Source organism: Leptonychotes weddellii, chromosome 4 (genome assembly GCF_054177405.1).
Source record: "Leptonychotes weddellii isolate Sample4059 chromosome 4, ASM5417740v2, whole genome shotgun sequence".
Classification (NCBI taxonomy): domain Eukaryota; kingdom Metazoa; phylum Chordata; class Mammalia; order Carnivora; family Phocidae; genus Leptonychotes; species Leptonychotes weddellii.
The window spans coordinates 10,995,530-11,022,154 of NC_138372.1; the positions used below are offsets into that span (position 1 = coordinate 10,995,530).

General features: G+C 48.4%; 1 protein-coding gene across 7 annotated transcripts; it reads left to right on the forward strand.

Annotated features, from left to right (window-relative positions):
* The first annotated feature begins 884 nt into the window (after positions 1-884).
* SZRD1 (SUZ RNA binding domain containing 1) lies at positions 885-26,625 on the forward strand. 7 transcript variants are annotated; one of them, XM_081817556.1, is made up of 4 exons: positions 906-1,015; positions 20,126-20,175; positions 21,935-22,189; positions 23,389-26,625. In XM_081817556.1, the coding sequence occupies exons 1-4, from the start codon at positions 965-967 to the stop codon at positions 23,516-23,518; spliced, it is 486 nt and encodes a 161-aa protein (XP_081673682.1). In that variant the 5' UTR covers positions 906-964; the 3' UTR covers positions 23,519-26,625. The 7 variants fall into 7 exon arrangements, with proteins under 7 accessions (XP_081673686.1, XP_081673685.1, XP_006737791.1 ...); XM_081817557.1 differs by having other exon boundaries at positions 21,938-22,189; XM_006737726.3 differs by having other exon boundaries at positions 909-1,015; positions 23,416-26,625.

The following is a 26,625-nucleotide window of genomic DNA, read 5'->3' on the forward strand; positions in this document are numbered from 1 at the left end:
TTAGGGAGGCAAGACACCCTTATAATGATAATAGCTAACCTTTGAAAGTCTTACTGCCGGTCAAGCACTGTCCCACGCTTTTCCGCATAGTAACTAGTTTAATTCTGACGATCTACCTTTGAAGCGTCTACTACTACTATTATCTCTGTTTTGTACACTCGGGGAAACTGAGGCACAGACACCGTAAGTTACCTAAGATCACAGGATCTTGTTCGAGTTGGAAGCGTCCGAAGTCGAACTTTAAAGTTGAAGGTCTCTACCTCTGTAATGGAGAAAAATAAAACAGGAATACCGTTTAGGAAGACGCGTAAGTAAACTTTTAAGGAAATGCTAATGTATGTATCTGTTATTAACGACTCAGGAGAACTTTAGTAGTGCTGGTTGTCCAGCTCGTGTGCCAGTATTATCAACTAACGATGTTTTACTGAGGATCCAAAGGAGTGTTAAGAGATGCTTGTAATACTGCTTTATGTGCAAGAAAAACTGTAAAAAATTTCCACCCTATCACACAGAAATAATAGAATGTCTTATGCATCAGCAGATATTTTTCAACCTCTGGTGAGATATAAAACTTTTTCAGAACGTTGAAGAAAACGTAATCTGCAGTTTATAAAGATTACGACTCACTTAAAAAAAAAAGTTTTTAGTGATTGCCTGCCCTTAGAAAACATGGCTCCAAAGAACACACTTTCCGTACTCAAGACGATGACTTCACAGGGGCTCTCCCACTCAGTACGAGAGATAACGCGTTGCCCTTAAGAAAAATGGCAACTTTCTGGTTTCTCTGCCCTTTTCCAAGATGGCTTTCTCGATGCTAGTGGGCCCTGGCCTGGTGCCTCTTCCGGGCTTGGCAAGGGGCGGGGTCCATTGAGTAAAGCCTTGCGTGCCGGCGCCCGCGACGGAGGCGCGCTTCAGGGCGCAGGCGCGGGGAGGGGGTGGGGGAGGAGGGAAAGCGGCGAGTAAGATGGAAGATGAGGAGGTCGCTGAGAGCTGGGAGGAGGCGGCAGACAGCGGGGTAAGGAGGAGCCGCCGCCGCGGGGCAGGGCCGGGCGGGACCTGGCGTGAGGGAAGCCTCCGGGGAGCGGGCCTGGGGATGGTTCTCCCCAAGGCAGGGCCCCACACGCCGGGCCGGGGGTGGAGGAGAGGCCCCCGGTCCCTGAGCGCCGTGAAGGCCTCTTAAAGGGGCCGCGTTCCATTTCTCCCTCCACCTCCGCCTGGTGCGCCTTCCTCTGTACCCCCGACGTGCGCGTCACCCAGGGCGCCCCACCCGCCACCCAGGGCCTCTTTTCCTGGCCCCCGCGCCTGCTTGCTTGTCCCGGGACTCTCTGACCCTTTCTCTCCTGTCGCCGCCCCCCCCCCCCCCCCCCCCCGCCGTCCGAGGCACCATTTTAAAGTTCATGTGCTCTGATGAGGAGCGACATACCATGTGGTGGGGGGGGGGGGGTTGCTGCGCGGACCGGGGCGGCGTGCCGGGCTCCGGAGAAGAGCTGCGGAGGGCAGGAGGGGAAATTGAGTCGTCTCTGGGCCCCTCCACTCTTTGCTAAAATCCCCTATTGCTTTGCGCCTTCCGCCACTGTGGGCGAGTCTGGGGTTTTTTTCTCTTTCAGTTTTACTCTGAGAGCCCGTTGCAGGCGGGTCTCCTGGGGACCCCGCCGGAACAACCGAAAGCCCGGCGGGCAGCCCCTCTCCCCGGGGAACCACCCGACGATCTGAGCCCCGGGCGAAGGTCTCGGAGAGTGCTTGCGATTTGTAAAGTAGCCACATTTCCTGGGAGAGGAGGGGGTGGAAATGGACCGTTCGATTTTGCTTTTGGGGTTTCTGTTTGACTCCCAGAAGCTGTAGGAAAAAATAGCTTATCCCAAGCTGGAACAGCCGGAATCAATTCTATTAGGTTTGTGATTAATTTGGATCTTCTCAGAGTTTGTGGTTCTGTGGCGACCCTCATGAAGATGGGGAGATGGCCTTTTGGCCTCCCCGTGTTCGTGTCTGTTCAGTGCTGGCTCGAGTGACAGCCAGCTTCAAGGTTTATGTGTTGGGAGTGGGGCGTGGAGAGCCGAGTATACCAGGGTAAAACAGGAGCTGGGTCCCCCCCCCCCCAAGCGCCTTTGAGGGTGCTCGTTAGAGCTGGAAGAGGCCAAGAAATTGACCCTCGCAGCAGTGGGTGTATCTCTGCGGGAATGTTGAAACTTGGCTTCGCTTCGAAGTTTTTTCCGGTGGTTCAGCATTTCTTTCACGGTGTTTATGTTTTTCCACTTAGCATAATTAAGGTTTTGAAGAAGTAATTTGTTCAGAAGGTGTTTGGTACAGTTCTTATGTGCTGACCATCTTTCTTGGATTTTGACTTGAGTAAGGAGACCAATTGAAAGATTTTGTATGGAGCAACAGGTGTCATCTGGGTATTTATTCAACAAACATTTTTTAGTGTCTCTATGTGCAGGGTAGGCAGTGTGCTTACCAGTGACTTTGTGCCAGAGAATGCAAAATTTCCGGGTACAGGCATTTTATTGCCTACCACTAATATGAGTGCATCATTCAGACACCCTTCACCTACACCCTCCTCCAGAGAAGCCTGGCCTGCAATTTGAGTGACTCAAATGATAAGTTGCTTGAGCATCTTGTCCTTTCTTTGATTTTTCTCACCTGTTTACAAGGGACATGAGTATTTCATGTTAAAGAAGAAGAAAATGAAAAGAATGAATGCAGGATTCAGAAATTGGGGATTACTTTTGTTTTTCAGAACGTGAAATTCACTTAGGGATCAGCTAGCCCAGTCTCAAATTTTACAGCTGAATGAACCCCAGGGATATAAGATTTAACTTAGATCTTTCTGATGCTTTCAGTGTTCTTTCTACTATAAAACCCTTTAAAACTGGGCACCTGGGTGGCTCAGTTGGTTAAGCGACTGCCTTCAGCTCAGGTCATGATCCTGGAGTCCCGGGATCAAGTCCCGCATCGGGCTCCCTGTTCAGCGGGGAGTCTGCTTCTCCCTCTGACCCTCCCGCCTCTCATGCTCTCTTTCTCTATCTCATTCTCTCTCAAATAAATAAATAAAATCTTTAAAAAAAAAAAACAAAAAACCCTTTAAAACTGCCAGGTACAAAGATAGAACCCAAACCTTGCCTTGTTGACGTAATGAGTGGTAACTGCCAAAATGTACGTTTCTTCTATATCTTTTAATTGAACCATTGAAGTAACCTGTAGAGTTAATTGTTCTTTTATAAACAAGGAAACTGAGGTTTAGGGAGTAACCTGTCTTGCTCAAGGTCACACAGATAGTAAGTAGGGAGCTGGGATTTGACACCAAGCCTGTCTGACTCCAAAACAGGATTCAATCTGTAGCATTTTGCTGTTCTCTTTACCTGGGACCTGGGGAAGACTTGGGAGTTGGGCATTACCTTCCTTTTTTAATATGTTTGCTTTGTGCTTATATTTGAAAACTCTCTTGAATTTGATTCCCTTTTTGAATTTCACAAAGGGTTTTGTAGATGTGCACTTTTGTGGGAGGGGAGCCAGGGAGGGGCTGAAGCACTATATCCGCATCACTGGGAAACTAATGCACTGTACATGTCTTTCAGATGTAGCCAGTTGCATCTTAAGTCTTAGCTTCTGTTTATCCTGTCTTCCACCTGATACATAGTAATGAGTGTTAAGTACCCACCTGTCCAAAGAAGCAACCTGGATGGTGAGAAGACTAGCAAATGGGGGTTGGCTAATTTCTAAAGTGAACACTCTAACTTTATATGATCTGGAGGTAGTTCTGATCCTTGAAAGTAGAGGCTTTTGGTGATCCCTGCTGTCATCACCACAAAAAATTTTGACATCATGCTGTAATGTCTTATGTGTCAATACATCTGAGGTCATTTTTTCTTGCATATCTTCAAAATACTCAATATTGAGTGCTATTGTGTCATTCTAGGAAGGCTTTGAGAAACACTCCAGATGTTCTGTAAATAGGCTGCTTTTTGCTTTTAGTATGGTGAACACTGACCTAATACAGAATTGTTCCTTTGCCTGTTTCCTCCCAAGGAGTTACATCCCCAGTCAAAGGACAATTCAAGGAATATAGCTTACATTCCGCTAAGGAAATGCTTCTTTAAAAATACACTGCCTTTGGGAGAAATGAAAATATAAATTGAGTTAATGTTGATTCAAACTCTAAATTCTGTTCTTTGTCTTAAGCACATTTCAGGGGACAAATAGAGCATTTTGTAATTGGAAGACATCTTTGAGCTCCAGAAAAGAAAAATCAGATCAACAGTTTGCTCAGTTTCTGATAGTTTGAAGTCTTACATATTCACTTGTTTAGACAAAAAAAAAAAAAAAAAAAAGACATGACCTAGGCCATCTTGTAGGTAATGGGCTAATCCGATCCTAAGGGAAGATAGATGGTACACAAATGGAATTGGACTTATTATAATGCATTGGCAACCTCTATGATTTCTTTGCATTTCAAAAGTCGTATTTTGTTTTTGGCAAGGGCAAGTCATATAGCTAATTGAAAGAAAATATATCTTAAGTTAAAGGATGACTGGTCTTCTGGACTAGAATTCAAATTTATGTTTACTTTTTACCCTCTTTGAGCCTCTAAACATGCCCCATCAGTGATGCTGGGTGGCATACAAGTCTACTGTAGGAAGGTGTCAGTAAACACTGAAAACTTACTGTGTACCAGGCACTGGCTGGAGGAGTCAAATGGGCAAGGCAGCACTTTCTTTGGAAGAGGCATAGATGGGATACCGTGGCTGGGATCAGAGACAGTCCTGTAGAGAAGGTGATGATTCAAAGGACCACTAGAATTAAGTTGTTTTAAGTCTGGGAGAGGTGGGTAGAGTGTAGGGCCAATGTGCATATAGGCAGCAAGAGAAGAATGTGCTGCATTGGGAGAGCTACAAATACTCAAATACTTCCTTCTGGCTGTAGGGTAGGGAGTTGGCAGGGCTGAATGGAAACAGATGAGGCCAGAAAGGTATGCAGGGGCCAGATCTAGAAGGGCCTCCTTGTACGTGGTCAAGGCTTTTTGTTTTGTTTTAAGCAGAGTGGTGACATAGATTTTAATTTAAGAGGTAAGAACTTTGATTAACTTCTTATTCTTTAGAGAAGAGGCCATTCTCCCCGAAGCATGGCTTCTACCTCACTTTGATGTCCTCAGCACTTCCTGTAACTGCTGTCATTATGGAATATTTACAGTGGCTGTGGGTAGTGGGCAAATAACAGTTATTTTGGAGCTACCTGGTGCTGATTTCTTTGTCTATCCCTATAGTAAAGAAGGCATTTAAGACTTGTGGTATGAGAAAGCACAAATCCCCGTGTACTATGCCTAAAGGAGCCATTTCTAAGCTATTCCGGTCTTTCTGGGAAGATTGGGTCCTAAGGACTGTGATGTGCTCAGTGCGGACTTTCTATAAAGCAGTTGGCCAGTTTAGACATGATCATGCTGTGAGCAGTCTGTCCCTGCGACTCTGGAAAAAGATCTGTTTTACTATGGTTTCAAAGAAGGTACGATAATGAGCTTTTCACTATAACTTCTCAGCTCTTTTCATTGAGGCTGCATGGGGGGCCTGTTACCAGCATGCTCTGGGTGTTTGAGAGAGCTGCCATGGTTGCTGTGGCCTGGAAATTCAGGCAGTCACAGGCCTTCTTGCTTTTCCTTATACAACAGGAGAGAACTTAGTGTATCTCTCTGAAGCTTTCAGTAAATTCCTACAAAGAGAAAAGTCACTGCTGTCTGGATCTGATGACTTAAACGTATTATTGGGGCCAGCCCTTTCTTTCCAGTTCTCACCTTTATACTGCGGTGGCTTCCCCACAGTAATATCCCTTTCTGGCTGTACCAGGTAGAAGCCTTCACAAGGTATGGTGTGTTCTTTCCTGCACACTTGCCCCACAGGAGTAGAAATTTTTTTTCTGTTGGGACAGTTACTGACTTGTTGGTTTCCTAGGAGAAGACTGAGTTTAGCTACTTATAGCTGTGGCCAAAATACAGAATGTATTTTTTTTTTTTTTTTTTAAGTAGTAACCATAGAGATTTCTCTTGCTGAAGTGTTTTTAACTGCTAGCCTCTGCCAAGCATTCTTCTCTTTAACATTCAGCTCTCTGCAGGATGTTTGATGGGAAGATAGAGGTTAAGACCCACCACCTCAGAAATTAGCAACAAATCCTGACCTCGGTGCTTATGTAGATAAAGAATCTTATCCCTGAGGGTAAGACATTTCAAAATGTCCCTCCCAGGGCGCCTGGGTGGCTCAATTGGTTGGGCGACTGCCTTCGGCTCAGGTCATGATCCTGCAGTCCCGGGATCAAGTCCCACATCGGTGCTCCCTGCTCAGCGGGGAGTCTGCTTCTCCCTCTGACCCTCCCCTGTCTCATGCTCTCTCTCGCTATCTCTTTCTCTCTCTCAAATAAATAAATAAATAAATAAATCTTAAAAAAAAAAAGTCCCTCCCAGTAAGTCATCCCCTCCCCACACCCAGAACTCTTGCCCTTATAAAATGAACACAGGAAATAACAGTCATTCCTTTTAAAGGAATAATATGTACGTTGAAATTGCATTCTTTAGGGTTGTGATCCTTAGATGAGATTGTACAGGATAGTTATGACTCGAATCTGGAGAGGTCAGGATTGTCACCACTCTTCCTAGACCATGAGAGCCAAATTCCCAGCCCTCATGCTCTGGCCTTCTTGGCTTATACAGGCATTTGTGACCCTCCAGCTGTCAGTTCTGTTTTTGCTACCTGGCTGCATGACTGGATGGTGAATGGACTCTGACCATAAGCCTGCAAACTCCCAAATCCCACGGGCCCCTTTTGGAAGGGCTTGTTAGATAGCATCTTAAGGGCTCACTACAGGCTGGGTGGAGTACATTTGTATATTCATCTTCCCAATCAGTCTTCGTGACCTATTGACGTGGAGGTGTTTTTATTCCTAGTGTCCAGGAGAGGAAATCACTTCGTGGATCTCAGCTCAGCTATTGGCATCCTGAGCCCACACTCTCAGGGAGCATTCTGGACTGTTTGTTTACCTTTGCTTTTCAGCAGATAATTAACCAGTTAAGTGCCTTAGGATATTTAGTTGCTAGTTCCTTTGAAGTAGTTACTTGTCTCACCTGGGATTGACCTTCTGCCTCTGTAACCTGATGGTGAGGTACTAAATTTCCTGTCCGAGAAACTCGAATTTGGTTCTTGAGAGCTAAGAGGATGCTGCTGCTGTGTGTTGTAACACTAAAAACAGTGAACACTGATGGCAAGTGACATGCTGGTTGAAATCCTGATCATAAGTGGGAAATAACTTTTTAACATCTGGGCAGGTGAAAAGAGATAATATAAATAAGTTTTACTCAGATCTCTTGAGAAGATTTAATAACTCTGCCCGCTGTCTTAAGGATCCCTGTATCTGTAGTTGCAAACTGGCAGCTCTTGGGTATTCAGCCTATATACTCTTTGGGATGCACATTTTTTTTTATATATTGAGTTTGAATGCCTTTACCTGGGTCTTGGTTGCTCTCCTCTCCTCTCCTCTCCTCTGGAGTCCGCACTTTATGTATTGTGTAACCTCTTGTGTTCTGTCCTGCTGGCTTTATTGGCTTGGTCCTGGAGGCATTGTGTTTGCTCCCGTGCTTAGTACCATGATTCTAACTAGGCTTTGATGACATTGCCCTTGGGTGTTTGGATAAACCCTCGTGGTGGTGTAGAGGGGAGGTAAGAATGATTTTGTGCCATTCCCCGGAGTCCAAATGCATATTTCCTTTCGGAGAGGAGCCTTTCTGTCTTCTTTAATAGAAGGAAGAAAGAGTAGGTCACTTCTGCCAGTTAGTGACCCACTTACTCTGTCCATGGCAATAATAACAAAAGTCAGAAGGCTAGGCTAAAGGTTTAGGTCCCAGGTCTGGTTTTTGGGCAAATCACTGCCTGTCTTTCTCTCAGCTTCATTTTCTTCTTTTGTAAACTTAGGTTAATAAAATCTTGCTTTGCCTGATGGTAAGAGCTGAGTGAAGCACTTAGTAAAGCATCATGCAAAGGCAGATGTCAGGGCACAGAGTGCCGTTGCTGTGAACGGGAGGACATTGTTCTCCAGCTCCCCAGCTACTCCAGTACAGCCTCTGTCTGGGAAGAGTGGGAAATTCCTGAGACTGGCTGAGGGGTCTCTTTTATTGCTGCGCCTGAGGACTAATACACTCTTTTCTGTACAAGTTGGAAGGGAAAAACAGTAATAAACTTGGAGAAAGGGGAGCCCCGTTAGATTCTACCCACTATTTTATTCCAAGGACAGGGCTCACCACCATTACTCCTACTGCTGCCTGTTCTGCACCTTTAAAGGAAAGGGTTCCATGGATTCCCGCCCCCCCCCCGCCCCATGGAGCCCCTTTGAAGAGGTACTGGAAGCAGAAGGAAACAATGTCTCAACATGGCAACTCATAGTTTCTGAGATGTATCCAGCTTGAGTTACATCTAAATTGTAAGGCTTGTTCTCTGTTGAAGAATTACTTCTTTTTGGGTACCTCTTCATATCTGGACTTTGTTGTGATCTGCCACTGCTATAGTCCTTCCTTAGGAACCCTGAGCTTGCACTAACCTGGCCTGGGGTGTAGGGGAGGCAGGTTGGTGTTCCCTGTCAGCCTTTATCCTGCTTGGTAGTTCCTGTGGCCACCCACTAGCCAGCTCCTGAACCTTTTTGCTTCCTCCTCTTGAGATTTAGGGTTCAGTTTTGTCACTTACTAGTTGAGTGGCCTTAGGCAAGTCATTTAACCTCTTGAGTGTGTAGCAAGGCTGCTGTACATCCCTTGGATTGTGCTGAGTCTGAGAGGCGGTGAAGGGAGGGCACAGTGCCTTCCTTACACGAACCTGCGGCAGGTGCTTGGAGAATGCTGCTGCGGCCACCACTGCTGAGAAAGGCCTACAGCGGCCTTAGCTCTTATTTTGTTTTTTGTTTTTGTTTTTGTTTTTTAAATAGTTATTTATTTGAGAGAGAGAAGATGAGAACAAGTGGTGGGGAGGGGCAGAGGGAGAGGGAGGGAGAGAGTCCCGAGCAGATTCCACGCTGAGCGTAGAGCCTGACTCAGGGCTTGATCTCACGACCCTGAGCCAAAACAGAGTTGGACGCCCAACCAGCTGTGACATCCAGGCGCCCCCTTATAGCCTTAGAATATGGATGGTGTTGCTGCCTTTGGACCCAGATAGACCCATTTCAAATTCTGGCTCCCCTCCATACTAGCTATGGAACCATGGCCTAGTTAAATAACCTCTTGGAATCAGTTTCTAAATCATTTGTGAAATGGGAATATATCTCTAAAATCCTGTTTCAGGGGCACCTGGGTGGCTCAGTCGGTTAAGCATCTGCCTTTGGCTCGGGTCATGATCCCGGGGTCCTGGGATCGAGCCCCATGTCAGGCTCCCTGCTCAGCGTGGAGCCTGCTTCTCCCTCGGCCTCTTCCCCTCCCCCTGTTTGTGCATGCTGTCTCTCTCTCTCAAGTAAATAAATAAAATTTTTTTTTAAAGATTTTATTTATTTATTTGACAGAGACACAGCAAGAGAGGGAACACAAGCAGGGGGAGTGGGAGAGGGAGAAGCAGGCTTCCCACAGAGCAGGGAGCCCGATGCGGGGCTCGATCCCAGGACTCTGGGATCACAACCTGAGCTGAAGGCAGACGCCCAATGACTGAGCCACCCAGGCGCCCCAATAAATAAAATCTTTTTAAAAAAATTATATTTCTAAAATTCTGTTTCATAGGATGGTTCATTAATTCATATGTTGGGTACTATTTTAGGCACTATGGACCACTGTAGTGAATGAAGTTTCTTCTCATAAAGCTTGCTTTCTAGTGGAGAAAGATGGACAGTAAAACAATGTTTTATACACATACACAATGAAGAAAAATAAAACAGATAAGGAGCATAAAAAGTGACTGGCAGAAGTGCCATTTTGGGGGGGGGGGAAGGTCAGAGAAGGCCTCTCCATAAAGATAGGCAGAGAGACCAAAGGAAATAAGAAAACAAGTGTGCAGACGCTGGTGGAAGTGCATTTCGGGCAGAGGGAACAGCAAGTGCAAATGTCCTGAGGCTGGAGCATGCTTGTTTTATTTGAGGAACAGTGGGGGCTAATAGCGCAGAGTGGTAGGAGAAGAAGTCAGAGGTAGCAGGGAGCCAGATCCTGTAGAGGCTACTAGGCCATGGTGGGTATTACCTTGAAATAGGAAGCTATGTGAGGGTGTTGAGCAGAGACTGACTTGGTTTTTAAAAGGATCATTCTGGCTGCTGTGTGTAAAATAAACTGTAGGGGCAAGAGTAGAAACAGACTGATGAGAATGCTATTTCAGCTGTCCATTCAAGGGCTATGGTACTTTGGACCAGGGAGGTCATAGCAGCAGAAGTGTTGAGAAAATTCAGGATGTGTTTTGGAAGTAGAATCAATAAATTCTGATGTGGGGTATGAAAGAGGCATCAGAGTTGACTCCAGAGTATTTGGCTGAGCTGTGAGAAGACTGGAATTTCTGAGATGGGCTCAGTGGAGGAAATGTGGGAGAAGCAGACTTGGGTGAGTGAATGAAATCAAGAGTTTGGTTTTGGACCTGGTAAGGTTAGGTCCCTTGTGAAATCCAAGTGGGTATATCGAGTCAGCAGTGGTATATCAATGTCTATAAAGCTGTGGAGGGGTGCCTGGGGGGCTCACCTGGTTAAGCATCTGCCTTCAACTTGGGTCATGATTCCAGAGTCCCCGGATTGAGTCCCACGTCGGGCTCCCTGCTTAGCGGGGAGTCTGCTTCTCCCTCTCCCTCTGTTTCTCCCCCCCCCCACTCATGCTCACTCCCCTCTCTCAAATAAATAAATAAAATCTTTAAAAAAAAAAAGAAAAAGAAAAAACTGTGGAACGAGATGAGATCACTGAATAGGCCAGCGGAGCTACAGAAGAGGAGAGGTGCAAACTCTCCAACCTCGGGAGTTCTGGATAGGAAGAGGAGCCTATCCTGTTGCAAAAGAAATCAAATACGGGGTGTGAGAGGAGCTACCAGGGAGGTAGGAGGAGACTGTGGGAGGTGGGATCTGGGAGGCTGGTATAGAAGATGCTTTAAGAGGGGCACCTGGGTGGCTCAGTCAGCTGAGTGTCCAACTCTTGATTTCAGCTCAGGTCATGATTAGGGTGGTGGGATTGAACCTCGTGTCAGGCTCTGCACTTGCCGTGGAGCCTGCTTGGGATTCTCTCTCTCCCTCTGACCCTCCCTTCCCCCCCTAAAAAAAAAAAAAGAACATGCTTTAAGGAAGGAGTTTTGAGCAGTGTTGGATGATGCTGAGAGGTTGAGTGAAGTGAGGATGTAGAATTTACCATTGAATTTGGAAGCAGTGGAGGTCTTTGGTGACTCCAACAACAGCAGCTTCAGAGCTAGTTTGACACTAGGTGTGAGTGTTACTCAGAGCTGGGTCTGGACCAAACATTGGGCACTGGGTAAGTGCTAGTTGCTGTCATGCCAAAATGACAGGACTCACCAGAGTAGGTTTTGCACATCAGTAAACAACATGCCCCTTGGGTCCCTAAGGAATTAAGTTGCTAGTTACTGAAAGTTTAAATGTATAACAGATAAATACATCTTATTCTAAAGTTAGATCTCAAGCAGTGTTGTCCAAGGAAGTACCATGCAAGCCACACAAGTAATTTAAAACTTCCTCAAAGCCACATTTAAAAAGTAAAAAGAAATAGGTGGGATTAATTTTAGTAGTTTTTTAAAGTTTTATTTATTTAAGTAATCTCTACACCCAACAGGTGGGGGGAGGGTGGCTCAAACTCACGACCCTGAGAACAAGGGTCGCATGCTCTACCCACTGAGTCAGCCAAGTGCCCCTAATTTTAATATTTTAAACAGAATGCAGTATACCCCAAATAGTATCATGTCAGCATGTAATCAATACTGATAATAGGTTAATGAGCTATTTTACACTATTTTTGGACTAAGTCTGGGAAACCTGCTGTGCATTTGGCGCTTACAGCACAGCTCAGTTGGGACTGGCCATGTGTGGTGGCCACTGGACTGGGGGGCGTAGCTGGAGAGTGTGCCCAAAGGATCTCCTCTTCCTGGGCAGGTGCGGAGAGATCCTGAAAGCCCCAGTGAACTTGGGAAGGAAAGCAGGAAGCAGTTTTCCTTTCCAAGGAAGTAAGAATTGTTTTGTCTTTACACACACTCCGCCAAAGCCCTTCAGGGTTTTCTGGTGCCCCTGGTTTCTTCAAATTCTTACCTTGCTGGCCCAGTGAAGTACAGCCGACTTTCTGCAGCAGCTTTTTAAGTAGTGTTCATACCAGCTAATAAAAGCCATTGCCTACTGCAGCTCAAGTAATCTCAGAAGTTTTTCAGTTTAGGAAATCTCTTATTTGGGGTCCCTTTCCTTTTTTTCCTTTCCTTCTCTTCATGTTTTCATCTTTCCCCTCGATTTTTTTATACCCCTCCCTTTTCCTTGACACTTTTGTTCTTTAGGTCTCTGCAGTTTTCCCTGACTCCTCATTGCAGGATCGCTTACTCTCCATTTCTCTTCCAAAAACACTGTTCGTACAGCTAATGTAGCAGCTGTGGTTCCCTGATCTGTCTTCTCCCTCCTGGCTGGGCTCTCCTCTTCAACGATGATTGCCTGACCTCTGGGGGTCCAGCATCTGGCACATCTCCTACCTTATGGTAGGTTTTCCACAAATGCTTGTGTCCAGCTTTTTGTCACAGTGAAGCAAAAGGACACCTTTGAGATACATTAGCAAAGCATGGACTTCCTTAGGGAGGGAATTTTAAAACTATATCCTGTGCCCCCACAGTAACCCACTTAAAGTGGAATCTTTTTCCTTGCTAACGGAATAACAAAATGGAGGAATGTTTTGTGGGAAATAGAACCTTCCAATACACTAATGTGTCTGTATTAAAAAGGCAGCCAATGAATTCATGGCCTTGATGGTCTTGTGTCTCAACTTCTGAATGCTGCCTTTTTATTTTTTATTTTTTATTTATTTATTTATTTTTTTTAAGATTTTGTTTATTTATTTGACAGAGAGATAGACAGAAGAGCACAAGCAGAGGGAGTGGCAGAGGGAGAGGGAGAAGCAGGCTCTGCACTGAGCAGGGAACCCGATGTGGGACTCGATCCCAGGACCCTGAGATCATGACCTGAGCCGAAGGCAGATGCTTAACCATCTGAGCCACCCAGGCACCCCTGAATGCTGCCTTTTTAAAGATTTTATTTTATTTATTTTAAATAGATCTTTGTTTTTGTTCTTTAAGATTTTATTTATTTTGACAGAGAGAGGGAGAGAGCACTGGGGGGGGAGGCGGGTGGGAGGGAGAAGGAGAAGCAGACTCCCATCTGAGCAGGGAGCCCAATGCAGGGCTCGATCCCAGGACCCCAGGATCATGACCTGAGCCGAAGGCAGACACTTAACGAACTGAGCCACCCAGACGCCCCTATTTTTTAAAGATTTTATTTACTTATTTGACAGAGAGAGAGAACAAGTAGGCAGAGAGGCAGACAGAGGGAGAGGGAGAAGCAGGCTCCCCGCTGAGCAGGGAGCCCGATGTGGGACTCCATCCCAGGACCCTGGGATCATGACCTGAGCCGAAGGCAGCCGCTTAACGGACTGAGCCATCTGGGTGCCCCTAAAGATTTTATTTTTAAGAAGTCTGTATACCCAGAATGGGGTTCGAACCTACTACCCCGAGATCAAGAGTCACATGCCCCACTGACTGAGCCAGCCAGGTATCCCACCTTTCGGGTTTTTTTTTTTTTGACTTAACCGATAGTGTTTGCCCAGGAGTTGAGTTAATGTTTTGATCTTGACGGTGATCCTGAATGAAGCATCGCTTCAGAATCAAACCCAGCGTGGTAAGACTTTGGTGGCTTCCCTCCCTGGAGTTAGCCAGAGGCGGTAGAGTAAGCACTGTCACTGTCACACCACTGACGGAGAGAAACAAGGCAGGCGGGCAGAGTTGGGGGGGGGCTCAGTCGGTTCGGTTAAGCGGCTGCCTTCAGCTCAGGTCATGATCTCCGGTTCCTGGGATCGAGCCCCACATCGGGCTCCCTGCTCAGTGGGGAGCCTGCTTCTCCCTCTCCTTCAGCCCCTCCCCCGCTCAGCTCATTCCCTCTCTCTCCCTCTCTGAAATAAATGAATAAAATCTTTTTTTTTTTTTTAAGATTTTATTTATTTGAGAGAGAGCACATGAGAGGGGGGAGGGTCAGAGGGAGAAGCAGACTCCCCGCTGAGCAGGGAGCCCGATGCGGGACTTGATCCCGGGACTCCAGGATCATGACCTGAGCCAAAGGCAGTTGCTTAACCAACTGAGCCACCCAGGCGCCCCATAAATGAATAAAATCTTAAAAAATAAAATTGTAGAAAACAAAAAACCAAGAGTTGGAGTGGGGCTGGTTTGGAGAAGTGTCTGTGGATTACACGTCTGGATTTGACATGGCCAGTGGTGTGCTCTGAAAGTACAGAGACCTTTTTATCTGATAGTTTTAAACCAGATTTTGCTGGCTGTAGCTGTGAATTCTTGTGTTTCACTCCTAAGTGAAATTGGGGCCCTTGTAAGAACAGACAGAATCTCATGCAGATGTGTGGTATGGGAGACATAGGTGCCTTGCTGGGGTCGTGCCCAAGACCTAGAGAGATCAGGCCCAGCCTGGCGCTGTCACTGGTGCTGGGAGTTCAGGGCCAGACGTGTTGGAACGAAGGCCTGCTTTCTCCTCCTTCCCAGCATCTCCTTCTGTGCTTTTTTCTGAAATGATGGCATTGTGTTCATCAGGACCTGTCAGGCTTCAGTTCTGAGAGAAACCCTGTACGTGGGGTTCCTGTCTCTTTTTAGATTCCACCCAGTGTCTGTCTGCAGATATGTGCTCCCCTGTTTGGGGTAGCTGCACAAGACCAGACAAACCTGTGGTACATGGTCGCAAAGAGTCCAAAACCAGTCGTTATTCCTTGAATTTGAAAGTCAGAAAATGTCATCTTCTGAAATGGAAACTGACAAAGAGAAGCAGATTATCTGAGAAGAGTCACTTAAATAGTAACTTCTGCTGATAAGAGGTTCCTCACTCGGAGCCAGGAATCTCCATTAGATACAAGATTTCTTGAAATCTTAGGACTTGTGTTGATTGTGTTGGTGACCAGGGATTCTGGTTATCAGAGGAGGGATGCAGTGGTGGAGCAGGATAGTCCGCTCCTTTGGCACTATGGCGGGGGGTGGCGGGGGACAGCAGAAGGTCAGGCACCAGAAAGGGTGGACACCCCCTCCACCCCAGTGTAGCAGAGGAGGATTTGGGTTTGTTCACTCTGTCTCTTGTGAGTTTGGCTAGTTAGAATCAGTCCCCCAGGGCATCATCACCCCTAGGTAAACTGATAGTCTGTTTCTTGAATGTTCAGGCCTGAGAGTACAGCTGTGGCTGAGCTGTACTTGCTGTACTTTGCACCAAGGCCCAGAGCAGCCCAGTTACTGCTCTTCTTTGCCTTTCTGCCTCTTCTCTCCACTTCCCACTTTTGTTTTTTCCTTTCTCATCCACCTCTTACTGCTAATTTGCCTCCCCTTGCAGATTCATCCCTATCCTCTTTGTCTCCTTTAATCCTTTTGAAGATGGTGGCTGTGTAACAGAGTAGGCTGGGATGTCCCCTTCCCTGCTCTTTCCCTCGTGTGCCTCCATCCCCCAGCTTTCTGTGGGAGCTCACAAAGACAGTCATTGCAAGGTTAAGGGCATCAGCAGCCAGTGAATCTGTGCTTCTTCCTCAGGTGAGTGGAATTTGCAGATGTTGCTTCGCTGTATCTGACTTCATTCACCTTGTGGCTGGGGCCTCTCGTTTACCTCCCATAAGGGACTGGCCCTGTCCAGAACTACCTTGCTCCCCACTGTGGTTCTTCATGACCTCCTGCCTTCACTCCTTCCTTCTGGTTTTGCTTGTTCTGTCGGACCAAGAAGGGTGTACCTCATTTTGTAGAGATGTAGCCCCACAGGGCAAGTGATCTCTGTATCTGTTAGTAGCAACAGAGCTTTTGCTTAGGTTTTGACCCAAAGAGGAGACCACACCTCTTAGCAGAGCACAGGGCATCATCTTCTGGAGTCTGCTCAGTGCTACTTGACCAAAAATAGCAGGCTTTCCAGGAACAGTCATGGGAAATCAAACTTTTCTTAGCACCTCACCTCTGATAATGCTTATGCCCTAACACCTGCTTGTGTCCTGGTGACCCCTTGTCGCTCCGAGAAGTCATAGAGTGATGAGCTTATATATGGGTTTCTTTCACTACGTGTGGAGTTTGGGCCTCTAACACAGAAGTGTTGACCTTGGACCAGGGTTCTATTCATCCTTATGAAAAGAGAAGGTGCCCTTAGGTAATAGGTTTCTTGTTGGGGCCCACATCTAGATGCTTCCTCACACAGCATTCTGAGGCCTGTTTAATTCCACTGGGCTCCACTTGTCTCTGGAGGAGACAGGCATTCTCCTTGTAGTGCACCCCGTAGGAAAGTTTTGGCTTGGTGCAGCTCTTCAGAGCACGAGACTGAGAGCAGCTCCATTGCAAGGCCTTGTCCAAAAAGAGAATGTTCTGACTCATGATATCTGGACAGACGCCAGAGGGAGCTGCAGCGCTCTCTCCATTTGCTGGCAGGGCACTCCTTAGCAGGGCCAGCTCTGGGCACACTGGTGTCCAGCTGGCCGTCTGGACATGGTCGGGATCAGCTTTCTCCCAAAGCTGTTGGATTTATATCCCATTCTCTAATCTGATGGAAGAATTCCTGCTCAGCTCTGATAAGCCATCCTGCCTGGTGTGATGGAGTTTGATGGGAGCGCTAGTCATTGGAGCGCCACGGAGCAGTGTGACATTCAGGGGAGATGAGGAAGAGATCAGGATCTAATGGCTTTACCATCTCCAGGGGGTTGAGCAGCTGTGGAGCTGTGCCGGCGTTGGGGAGGGCCTCGAAAGGCCGCAGTTCTCGGGCTGCCTCTGTGGTTTACTTTGTGACATTGGGTTTGTTTCTTAACCTCCCAGAGCCACATTCCTTCATCTGACAGAAAGGGGTAAAAGCTCTTTCATCTATCAGACAGGGGTGGTGTAAACAGAAAATGAGTGTCTGGGGGAAGTGTATTTGACAGCCATAAAGCATTATATTGACGTAAGGCATTATTTTTATTTTTATTTTTTTTATTTTTATTTTTTAAAGATTTTATTTATTTATTTGACAGAGAGAGAGAGCACAAGTAGGCAGAGCGGCAGAGGGAGAGGGAGAAGCAGGCTCTCTGCTGAGCAGGGAGCCTGATGTGGGGCTCGATCCCTGGGATCGTGACCTGAGCCGAAGGCAGATGCTTAACTGACTGAGCCACCCAGGCGCCCAAGGCATTATTTTTAAAGCCAGCCGTTTATATGTCAGGTATATCTAGTCTGGGGACAGAGGCCCCTTTACTCAGATATGGTCCGTAATGCCCTCTTAAAGGGCTTTTCTCTGTCCAGCCTCCATTTGCTGGGCCTGGGCAAATTCTCTATCTTCCCTAAGGCCCTACAGAAAGAAGGAAGCAGTTTGCTCTCCTGAGAGAAACCTGGATGGGACTTCTCACATTCAGCTAATGTGTATTTTACCACAATTAAAAAAAAAAAATTGACTCACGTATTAGCCCATTTGCCTAAATGCCTTATTTGGCTATCTCATAGTGATATGAAAGTGAGAGTTCATGTAATGAAGTTTAAAAATGTAGAGCTTTCCCATAAAAATCTTGAATTTGTTTTTTCCTAAAATAGCAGCTCTGGCCATGTCAGCCAAGGCTCTGCTGCCTGTCTGTAGGCAGGGCCAGTGCCCTTTGGTGCCTTGCAGCCCCTTCAATTCCCCACTGTGCTCCCTGCAAAAGGAGTTTGGGTTACTTGCCTGGCCCGTGGAGGCATTTGGTTCTGACCCTGTGTGAGGGCCTCTAAATCCCACAGATGGTAGACCTTGCATTTATAATGGAGAAACTTGAGTAAGAATTTAGTGTCATTTTCAGGTGGGAACAAAATGAGACAGTATGGAGCTTTAAAACCAAGTTATTTGTGGAAAGCCCTTACATGGTAACGGGCTTTAGACTAATGTGAGACATAGGATCTACTCAGGCTATACCACCGGTATTAATAAAAAAAATTTAGAAGAACTACAATTCTGACACAGACAGTGCTGTGAGCCTAGACTCTGTGCGTCTGTCAGTTCCCAGAAACCATCCAGGCCATGCCCGTGCTCTCAGTACACCCTTGCCAGTCAGTCACCAGACAGTTGTTGAGTGTCAGCACGTATCCTAAGCTTGAAGGAGAGGTCTTCCATCTGGTGGCTTCCTAGCCCCTCCCCAGAGTTGATGGGACCCTCAGAATACAGTCTCTTGTGCTTGTCCCTAAATATATGTTGGGTAGGTGAAAAAACCAAAAACTGTTAAACACAACTCAGCACCATTCAGAGTGAATGTCGGTGTCAGACTGGATTGAAATCTAGCTTCATATGGTGCATCAAGCTTCATATTGTTTACAGGAGACAAAAGTAAGAAGAGGGAAAGATGAGAAGGAAAAGAGAGAAACATTCTGGGGAATACTAACCAAAAGAAAACTGGCACAGCTTTATTCATATTAAATAATAAATTTTAAGGCAAAGAAGATCATTTCATAACGGTAATTTACTAGAAAATAATCTTTGATTCTTTGCATAGGCAATAAACCTAACAAATGAGTAAGAATGTAGAGGTTCTGAACATTATAGTTAACCAGCTTGAACTGTACTCATCAGCTGTAGAATAGTCATTTTCAAGACATTTGGAACATGAAAACTGGCTACCCACTTGGCCCTGAGGTGGATCTCAGCAAATTTCAAAGACTTTACTGGCAGTTAAGGCAGTGATTCTTAACATTTTGCAAGTTCTAGACTCCTTTGAAAAATCCCATATATCCTGTAGGTCAAGATTGTCAACTTCAGCACTACTAACATTTGGGGCTAGGTAATACTTTGCTGTGGGGGCTGTTCTGTGCATTATAGGATTTTCGCAGCATAGTGTCCCTGGACTCTACCCACTAGCTGCCAGTAGCACCTCCCCTCTGGCAGGGACATCCAAAAATGTCTCCAGACATCGCTAAATGTTCCCTGGTGGGCAAAGCCAGTCCTGGTTGAGAACCACTGTTAAAAGCCTTTTCTTCAGAGAAATAATATAATTTTTCATACACCTTTTCCTACTCCAGTAGCTAAATGTTCTTGTCCTCACTGAGGACAGTTGAGTGGGATGTTTCGTATGAAAAAGCAGTGGGGCAGCCAAGGAGCCTGAAGGTTTGGTCTTTGCCTGCGCACAGCTTCCCCCGTCCAGTGTGTGGACCCTTGTGCGTGAGGGTATGGGAGCATCACAGAGTTCCTGGTGCCGAGGGCCTGAGGGCTCACTGCCATCCAGTTTCACAGATGTTAGGCTTCTGTTTTGTCTAGACCTTTGGTTAGGTACCAGTCACAGAGTTCAAGTCCATAACAGTGGGAGAGAAGAGGCTGTAAAATATGTGATACCTGTGCTCATGAAGGAATGGAAAAGGGAGAGCCTAATGTCTGAGATGAACTGTGTACGGAGTCAGGGAGATTTCACCACGCCAAGGCCAACGTCAGTGTGGGGTTTGCAGGGTCAGTGGAAGTTTGCAAAGGGGAGGCTATTGCGGGCGGGTGGATCAGCATGCTGGGTTCTGGGGCTTAGTAACATCTCAGTGTCACAGTGATGTAAAACAGGAACAGAAGATAAAGGAAGCTAGGGGCGAGGTGTGCTTAGGAGCTTGGACTTAATCTGGCAAGCAATTGAAGGGGTTTCAGTGGGGAAGTGACACAACCAGATTTTTGTGTAGAAAGTTGATTTGAGTGGCTCTGTGAAGGACAGATTGGAGGCCAGGAGACTAGTCGGAAGCTATACAAAGAACCCAGCTGCATGATGAGGTCTAGAACTATCACCATGGCCATGGGGATGGAGGGAGATGAACCTTTAGGGAGTCAGGTTCCCAAACCCGAGTCTAGTAAAGGGAGATCTGCATCCGTTACCTCAAAGGGCACACTAATGTCCCTGCTCAGAGGACACCATCCTTAGCTCTGAAAATAAAGACATAAGTTTTTATCTAAGAGAGATTTTTTTCCACTTTTTATATACATTTTTTTCCTCTAGGAAATAGACAGACGGTTGGAAAAAAAACTGAAGATCACACAAAAGGAGAGGTAAGGCTGCTGTCTGGTCTGAGGGCTCGTGCTCTCTGCCAGTTGAGAGCTGGGCAGTCAGTGGTGTTCTCCAGGTGGCCGTTAGGGTTAGCAGGGCAGGTTCCCGAGCGTGTCCCTCCAGGATGTGGTGGCTGGAGGCTCTGAGAGTGAGGCTCAACTGTCGAATCTGCCTTCTAACTTAGTGGGTACCCGGTGTGAGGTGGTCTGGTGGAAAGTGGGGAGGTGACAAGTCAGAAAACTTGGGTTTTAGGCTGGCTCTGTTCCAGTTGCTCTGAGGTTTGGGACAAGCTGTTTTCCCCTGTGGACATCAGTTTCTTTCTCTGTGACATAAAGAGGTTGGACAGATGATTTCTCTGGGCCCTCCATGACGTGGTGGCTGAGGGCATTATGGGGGTATTCTGGAAGAGAAGATTCTCAGAAATTCTCAAAGACCTTTTTAAGGATATTTTCCCCCACCCAGACAGCAGAGAAAGTGGGTTTCAGAGCACGTGAAAGTTGACCTCAGCCGTCTGTCTTTGGACTTAGGTAACCTGTGGGCTTCCCACAGGGACAGTGAAGGGAGGAGGAGGAGAGGACTTCTCTGGACTTGCTTATCATTCCCCAGGGGACGCCAGGATGCCCTGCCCACCCGCTAGTTTCCTGGCTCCCTGCCTCTGATCAGATTGCTGGCTCCTTGTCTGTCTGCTTGTCTCAGCAACTGCACTGATGTCTGGTTACAGTCCCTTTGCCATGCCATTCCTGTCCCGTGTGGGACTTGTTCCAGTCCCCCTGGCAGCAGCTGAGTTGCTCCAGCCCCTTCCCATCCTGCCAACTGGGGCTCTGAAAACAGGCCCCCCCATAGGCTGTTGGCTTCTGAAGAGAAGCTAGTTGGGGCTGCTCTGGGAAGGGTCTTTGTGGCTGTTGAAGGGCCGTCATTCCTGCCTGGATCCCTTTTTCCCTGGTGGCTTTTGTTTCTCTCCCTTCCTGTGTGGTTTTCCACCTCTCCTTGTGGACACATTGCCCGGTGTGCACATCCACCCGCCTTGGACAATGCTTCTCCTCTGAGCACTGCCAAGCACTGTTTCTAGGATCATCCTTTACCCCAGCCCCGCCGCGTCCAGCATCCCAGGGAGCCATGGTGAGGGAGGTGTCTCTGCTCAGAAGCTCTTCTGAAGAGATGATCCAGTTGTCTGGAGTAGCTTGTCTCTGGGAGGCACAGATCACTACCAGAAGGCTGAGGCGGTTTGGTAAACCCCGTCTTGGTGCCAGGCAGGGATGGTGGAGCGGGCTCCTTTGTAGTGTTTGACCGGTGTGAGCACCTGTGGTGGAGGCCATGGCTAGAGTGAACACTTTGCTGACCCCTCAGCTAAGGGGTCCTACCACACCGGCCTGTTACACTCTGCTCTGTGTAGGGAAGTTGGGATTTTAACTGACGTCATTGGATTCTGGGCACGAAATGTTTTGCCACAGGGGCCAAACAGTGGTTGATGTGACTGTGAACCGGGGGATAGAAGTCCCAGAATGAGGTGCTGTTCCAGCCCCCCTTTGCCTGGGGTTAGGTCTGAGGAGCAGACCTGAGAACGACATGAGCTTATGGCAAGGTTGCTCTTTTGGGAAACCCCTTTTGAGGAGTGAGAGTTTTGGTGTCTGGTCAGAGGCCAGAGAATAATGACTAGAATTAGGAGGAGGGAGGGGAAAGTGATGGGGGTGGGTGAGGGACATGGATGGGGCCTCTGGAGTCAAGGGTAAGACTTGTGAAGCTGTATTTGCTCTTTGTCAGCAGGAAATCCAAATCTCCTCCCAAAGTGCCCATTGTGATTCAGGACGATAGCCTTCCCACGGGGCCCCCTCCACAGATCCGCATCCTCAAGAGGCCCACCAGCAATGGTGTGGTCAGCAGCCCCAACTCCACCAGCAGGCCAGCCCTTCCTGTCAAGTCCCTAGCGCAGCGTGAGGCGGAGTACGCCGAGGCCCGGAAGCGGATCCTGGGCAGCGCCAGCCCCGAGGAGGAACAAGAGAAACCCATCCTCGACAGGTGAGTGCAGCCGGTGGGGCTGACCATCCGCCACTCCGCCAGGCCGCTCCGAGGTGGAAGGGGGAGTGGCCTGGCTGCGGGCAGAGTAGTGAGAAGCAGGCAGAATCAGGTCTGGAAGCGTGGCAGCTTCAGCTGCCAAGCCCGACCTGGTGGGCAAGTTCAGGGTCTGCTGCTTCGGCTCGGGACTGCAAGCTTTGAGGTCGTGGCTTACTGCTCTGCCGCCTCTGCAGGCTTGGGCACGAGGGTGGGGAGGAGGGCAGTGTGGCACAGAGGTTAAAGGCACAAACTCTGAGTCAGAATCTGCCATTTCCTTCCACTTCCGGCTGCCTAACCTCTCTGTACCCTCATAGCCTCATCTGTGGGGGAAATGGGATAACGATAGTACCTCCCTTGTCAACTCGTTGTGCAAATAAATGTGTAGTGTTTTGAGAACCCCGCCTGGCACAGCAGATGGTGCCCCACGAAGTGCTTAGATGTTATCTTCTGGGTCTCATAATAGCTCTCTGTGATGTTTGGTGCATTTTCTAAATCCTTTTTCGTTCCCAGCACTTTTTTTCCCCTCTGCAGTCCTAGAGGCTGCATTATGTAAATTTGTCACCTCCTGCTAAAGCAGTATTTGTTAAAATAGGCTCTTTCTGACTTTGAGAGGCCTCCTTGGGTTTGCTATTCTGGGACTTGAACTAATCTATGTACCTTCTTCCTGTCCCTTGATTAATTTGATAGACTCCCGTTCTCCTCTAAGCCTTCACTTGGCAGCCTAGAAGAGGTCTGTTTCCTTGTAGTCTTCCATGTTAAAATGAGTCAGCCATTAACCACATGATTCGGAGAGAAGCAGGAGGGCAGCCATGGCCGGTGCCTGGTCCCTCTCCTGAGCTCTTGGTTAGGGGTCTTTACCTTTGCCCGACACCCTGAAGGGTCTGAGCCACATAGTTCTGTGGAGGCTGAGCTGTCCGGGCTCACTGCCTCTGGACAGGCTGGGCCCTTGAGCACTCTCCCTGCCCTCTAGATTCAGGGGAAGCGCGCTGCCACTGCTCAGGTGAACATAGACCACCTGCCTCACCTGCCCACGGGGGCTTCGCAACTTGCAGGTCCCGAGTCTGCTCGTCGGAGAGGGAGCCAGAGCTGGCTGACAGCTACTTTGCCTTGTGCTCTAGCTGCAGTTTTAAGATTTGGGGACCTCTTTTTATGTCCTTTTTCAGGCCACCCTCTGATCTTCTTCCCTCCAGGCCAACCAGGATCTCCCAACCTGAGGACAGCAGGCAGCCCAATAATGTGATCAGACAGCCTTTGGGTCCAGATGGGTCACAGGGCTTCAAACAGCGCAGATAGATGCGTGCGGGAAAGGATGCCGCCGCCGCCGCCGCCTCTTGGGTCGTCCGCCACGGGTCGCACTGCTGTGGCAGACAGCTGGACTTGAGCAGAGGGAGCGACCTGACTTACTTGCACTGTGATCCCCTTTGCTCCGCCCACTGTGACCTTGAACCCCATGCACTGTGACCTCCCTCCTTCCCCCCCCTTCCCACTGTGATTGGCACGTCTACAAGGGCTGTCCCAAGTCAATGGAAAGGGAAAGGGTGGGGGTCAGGGGAGGGTTGGGGGGACCCACGAAGGACTCGGAGAGGCAGACAGTGCCACTTGGCCACTTGGGGTAAAGCCGGTGCCAGCAATAACAGTTTATCATGCTCATTAATTTGGGATTTCAAAACACAGATGAGAATTCCCGTCCACCCACCTGCAAGTGCATGTCTTCATCACTTAAAAGCAAGTTCCATTTGAAAATATCCTTTCTTTTTTTTTCTCCTTCCTATTTTTGTTTGTTTATACAAATATCTGATTTGCAAGGAAAAGTGCACGGGAGGAGGGGTTTTAGCAGTTTAATGAATTTTTAATTGAGAAAGGGTAGTTTGGTAGTCTACTTAAAAATGTTTCTGGGAAATTCACTAGAAACATTAACCAATAGGACTTCAGTGAGCTTAGCTTCTGTATTCCTACTGCCGCCCAGAAGAGGGGCAGGGCTCCGCAGCCCCCCGGACAGATGAGCACCCCATGCCTATACCTCCCTCCCTCAGCTAAGTCCCAGGGCATCTAGGCCCTACCTGGACACTGAGCTAGCTGTACAGGCTGAGAGAGCCTGGGGAGGGTGCCAACCCCACCTCTAGTATTTCGGGAGATAGGGAAAGTGAACAGACTTCCCCTTCCCATACCCCTCAGGGTGGTTCCCTGCCAGCCAGGCTTGCTCCTTTTGGAAGAGGGCAGGGAGTGAGATGCACTCCGGGCTCGGAAGTAAGGGATGTGAGACTTGCTCAGTGTTTTGCTCTTAGTCCGAGGAGAGCCAGGAGAGAGTGGCTCCAGGACTCCGAGCCTCGTGCCCAGTGTGCTCAGAAGGTGGCTAGATCTTCCCGCTCCAGCAATGCCTAAACTCTCAAGGGTCTGTGGAGCAGCATCTCTGTTGATGGCACCAGCTTGGTAACCAATGTTTCCTTTGTGAAACATTACCTTGGGAGCCGACCGTTCATTTGGGAAAAGGCAAGCTGTGCATTGCCAAGATTGGTGGTGACAGACTGGTTCCCCATAGACCCAGGCTACCCTTCACCCATTTTTCCAGAGCGAGGGCCTGGAATGAAGGCAGTTTCCCCTCTGTCCCTAGAGCCTAGAGATGTGCTTTGGCTCTTTAAGGTGGAAGAGGCTAAGGGCAACTGCGCAGAGCAGCTGTGTGTGTGTGTGTGTGTGTGTGTGTACAATCGGGGTCCTCTCAGGCTTTCTGGTCTCTTCCGTTGCACCGCGCCTTATCCCTCAGCCAGCCAGATAGCCTCCCACTCAGCGGATGAGTTTGGGAGTGGGTGAAAGGACTTTTTGTGATTAGGGCAGCTTGCGGTGGCCAAGGTGACAAGGTCGGTTTTGCAGGCTCACTCCATCTTTGGTTCACCTGCCTTTCAACCTTGCCCTGTGGGAGTGTAGGCCAGGCCCAGCAAGCCGTGTCCCACTGCACCTCCTGCTGAGGAGGAAGGGCCAGCTGCCGTTGGAATCCGCAGCTAGCCCATAGCACAGCCTTGTGACCATGAGCAGCCGGGAACTTGTGCGTGCGCAGAGCTGGGACGGAGCTTCTTCTTCGGTCATGAGGAAGCCACAGGCTGTTGGGTTGTGCCCACAGGCTGTTGTGAGGGGGTGACCCCCAGGAGTGGGCAAGGAAGAAGGTCGGCTGCTGCCTATAGCTCCACTGCCCTGACCAAGTTTCCTCCTTCTAGATGCAGTGTCCAGCCCTCGCGTAATAGTGGTTTCTGGCCCGAGATGAGACTGTCCTTTCAGTTGGAGAAGGGCACAGAGGTAGGCCAGGTGGCACGGCCAGGAGTACTGGTTGCTCAGCCATCGGGACCACCTGCTCTTGCCCCCCTCTCCCCTAGCGGGAACCGAAAGGAAGGTCAGCTGATGGGTGTCTGTGGATTGAGGATGTAGTAGGGACTGGTGCTCCCACCTCCCTCTGGCCAAAGATGGGGCTTTGCCCGCTCTGTGCCTGCCACCACCCCCCAGCAGTTGTACCCTTGGATTCCCAGATGGAGAGGTGGCAGGAAATTTTTAAAAAAGAAAGAAATGAAAACAAGAAACTGTATTGTGTTGGGGGGAGGCGGGAGGGGAGATGGGAGAATGGTTTGGATTTTGTGTGTGGGGGGTTTTTTTTGTTTGTTTGTTGGTTTTTTGTTTTTTGTTTTTTTTTTTTTTTTGGTAGTTGTCTGTAACTTTCCTTAAGTGCGCCTTTTTTTTTTTTTTTTTTAAAGTAAGCTGCAGGCTTTGGCTTGGAAAACCCCAGGGGGGTGGGGGTGGGGGGCAGAAACCTGAGGCTGCTGCCCCTTTATCTGCCTTCATGGTACTGTCCCCTTCCCCCAGCTCCTCCTTGACCCCATGAGCCAGGCCTCAGACCTTCCAGCTAACCGCTTCCCATGAGCCACTACTCTGATGTCAGCCTATAACCAAAGGAGCTGGGGGTCCAGGCCTGGTGACCAACCCTTCTCAGCCCACTCAGTCAGGGTGCTCCCCACCTGCAGGCAGGAGGCAACACCCTATCTGCTACCATCAGCCCCTTCCAGAGCCCACTGCCCCGCCCTGCCCTGTCCAGCCCAGCCAAACCCTGCTCTGCCCCATGTGGGTATGCTCTGCTCAGGGATGGGCCGGCAGGGCTGCCCCAGCCTCCCTGGTAAGCAGAGACTCTGGAAACCTCTGGGGTCCTGTTTTCTGGTCGTGTGATCCAGGGGTGCACATGGGCCCCTTGGGTGTCTGAACAGAAGGGCATGGGAGGGAGGGCCGCACCCCTGCAGTCCTGCTCTGCTGGTCTAGCGGGCAGCTGCCTACCCCACCCCACCCCACCCCGCACCGCGGGCTCCTGAGTCGGCAGATTAAGCATTTTATAAATTGTATTTTAAATACATGTTTTAAACTTGTCA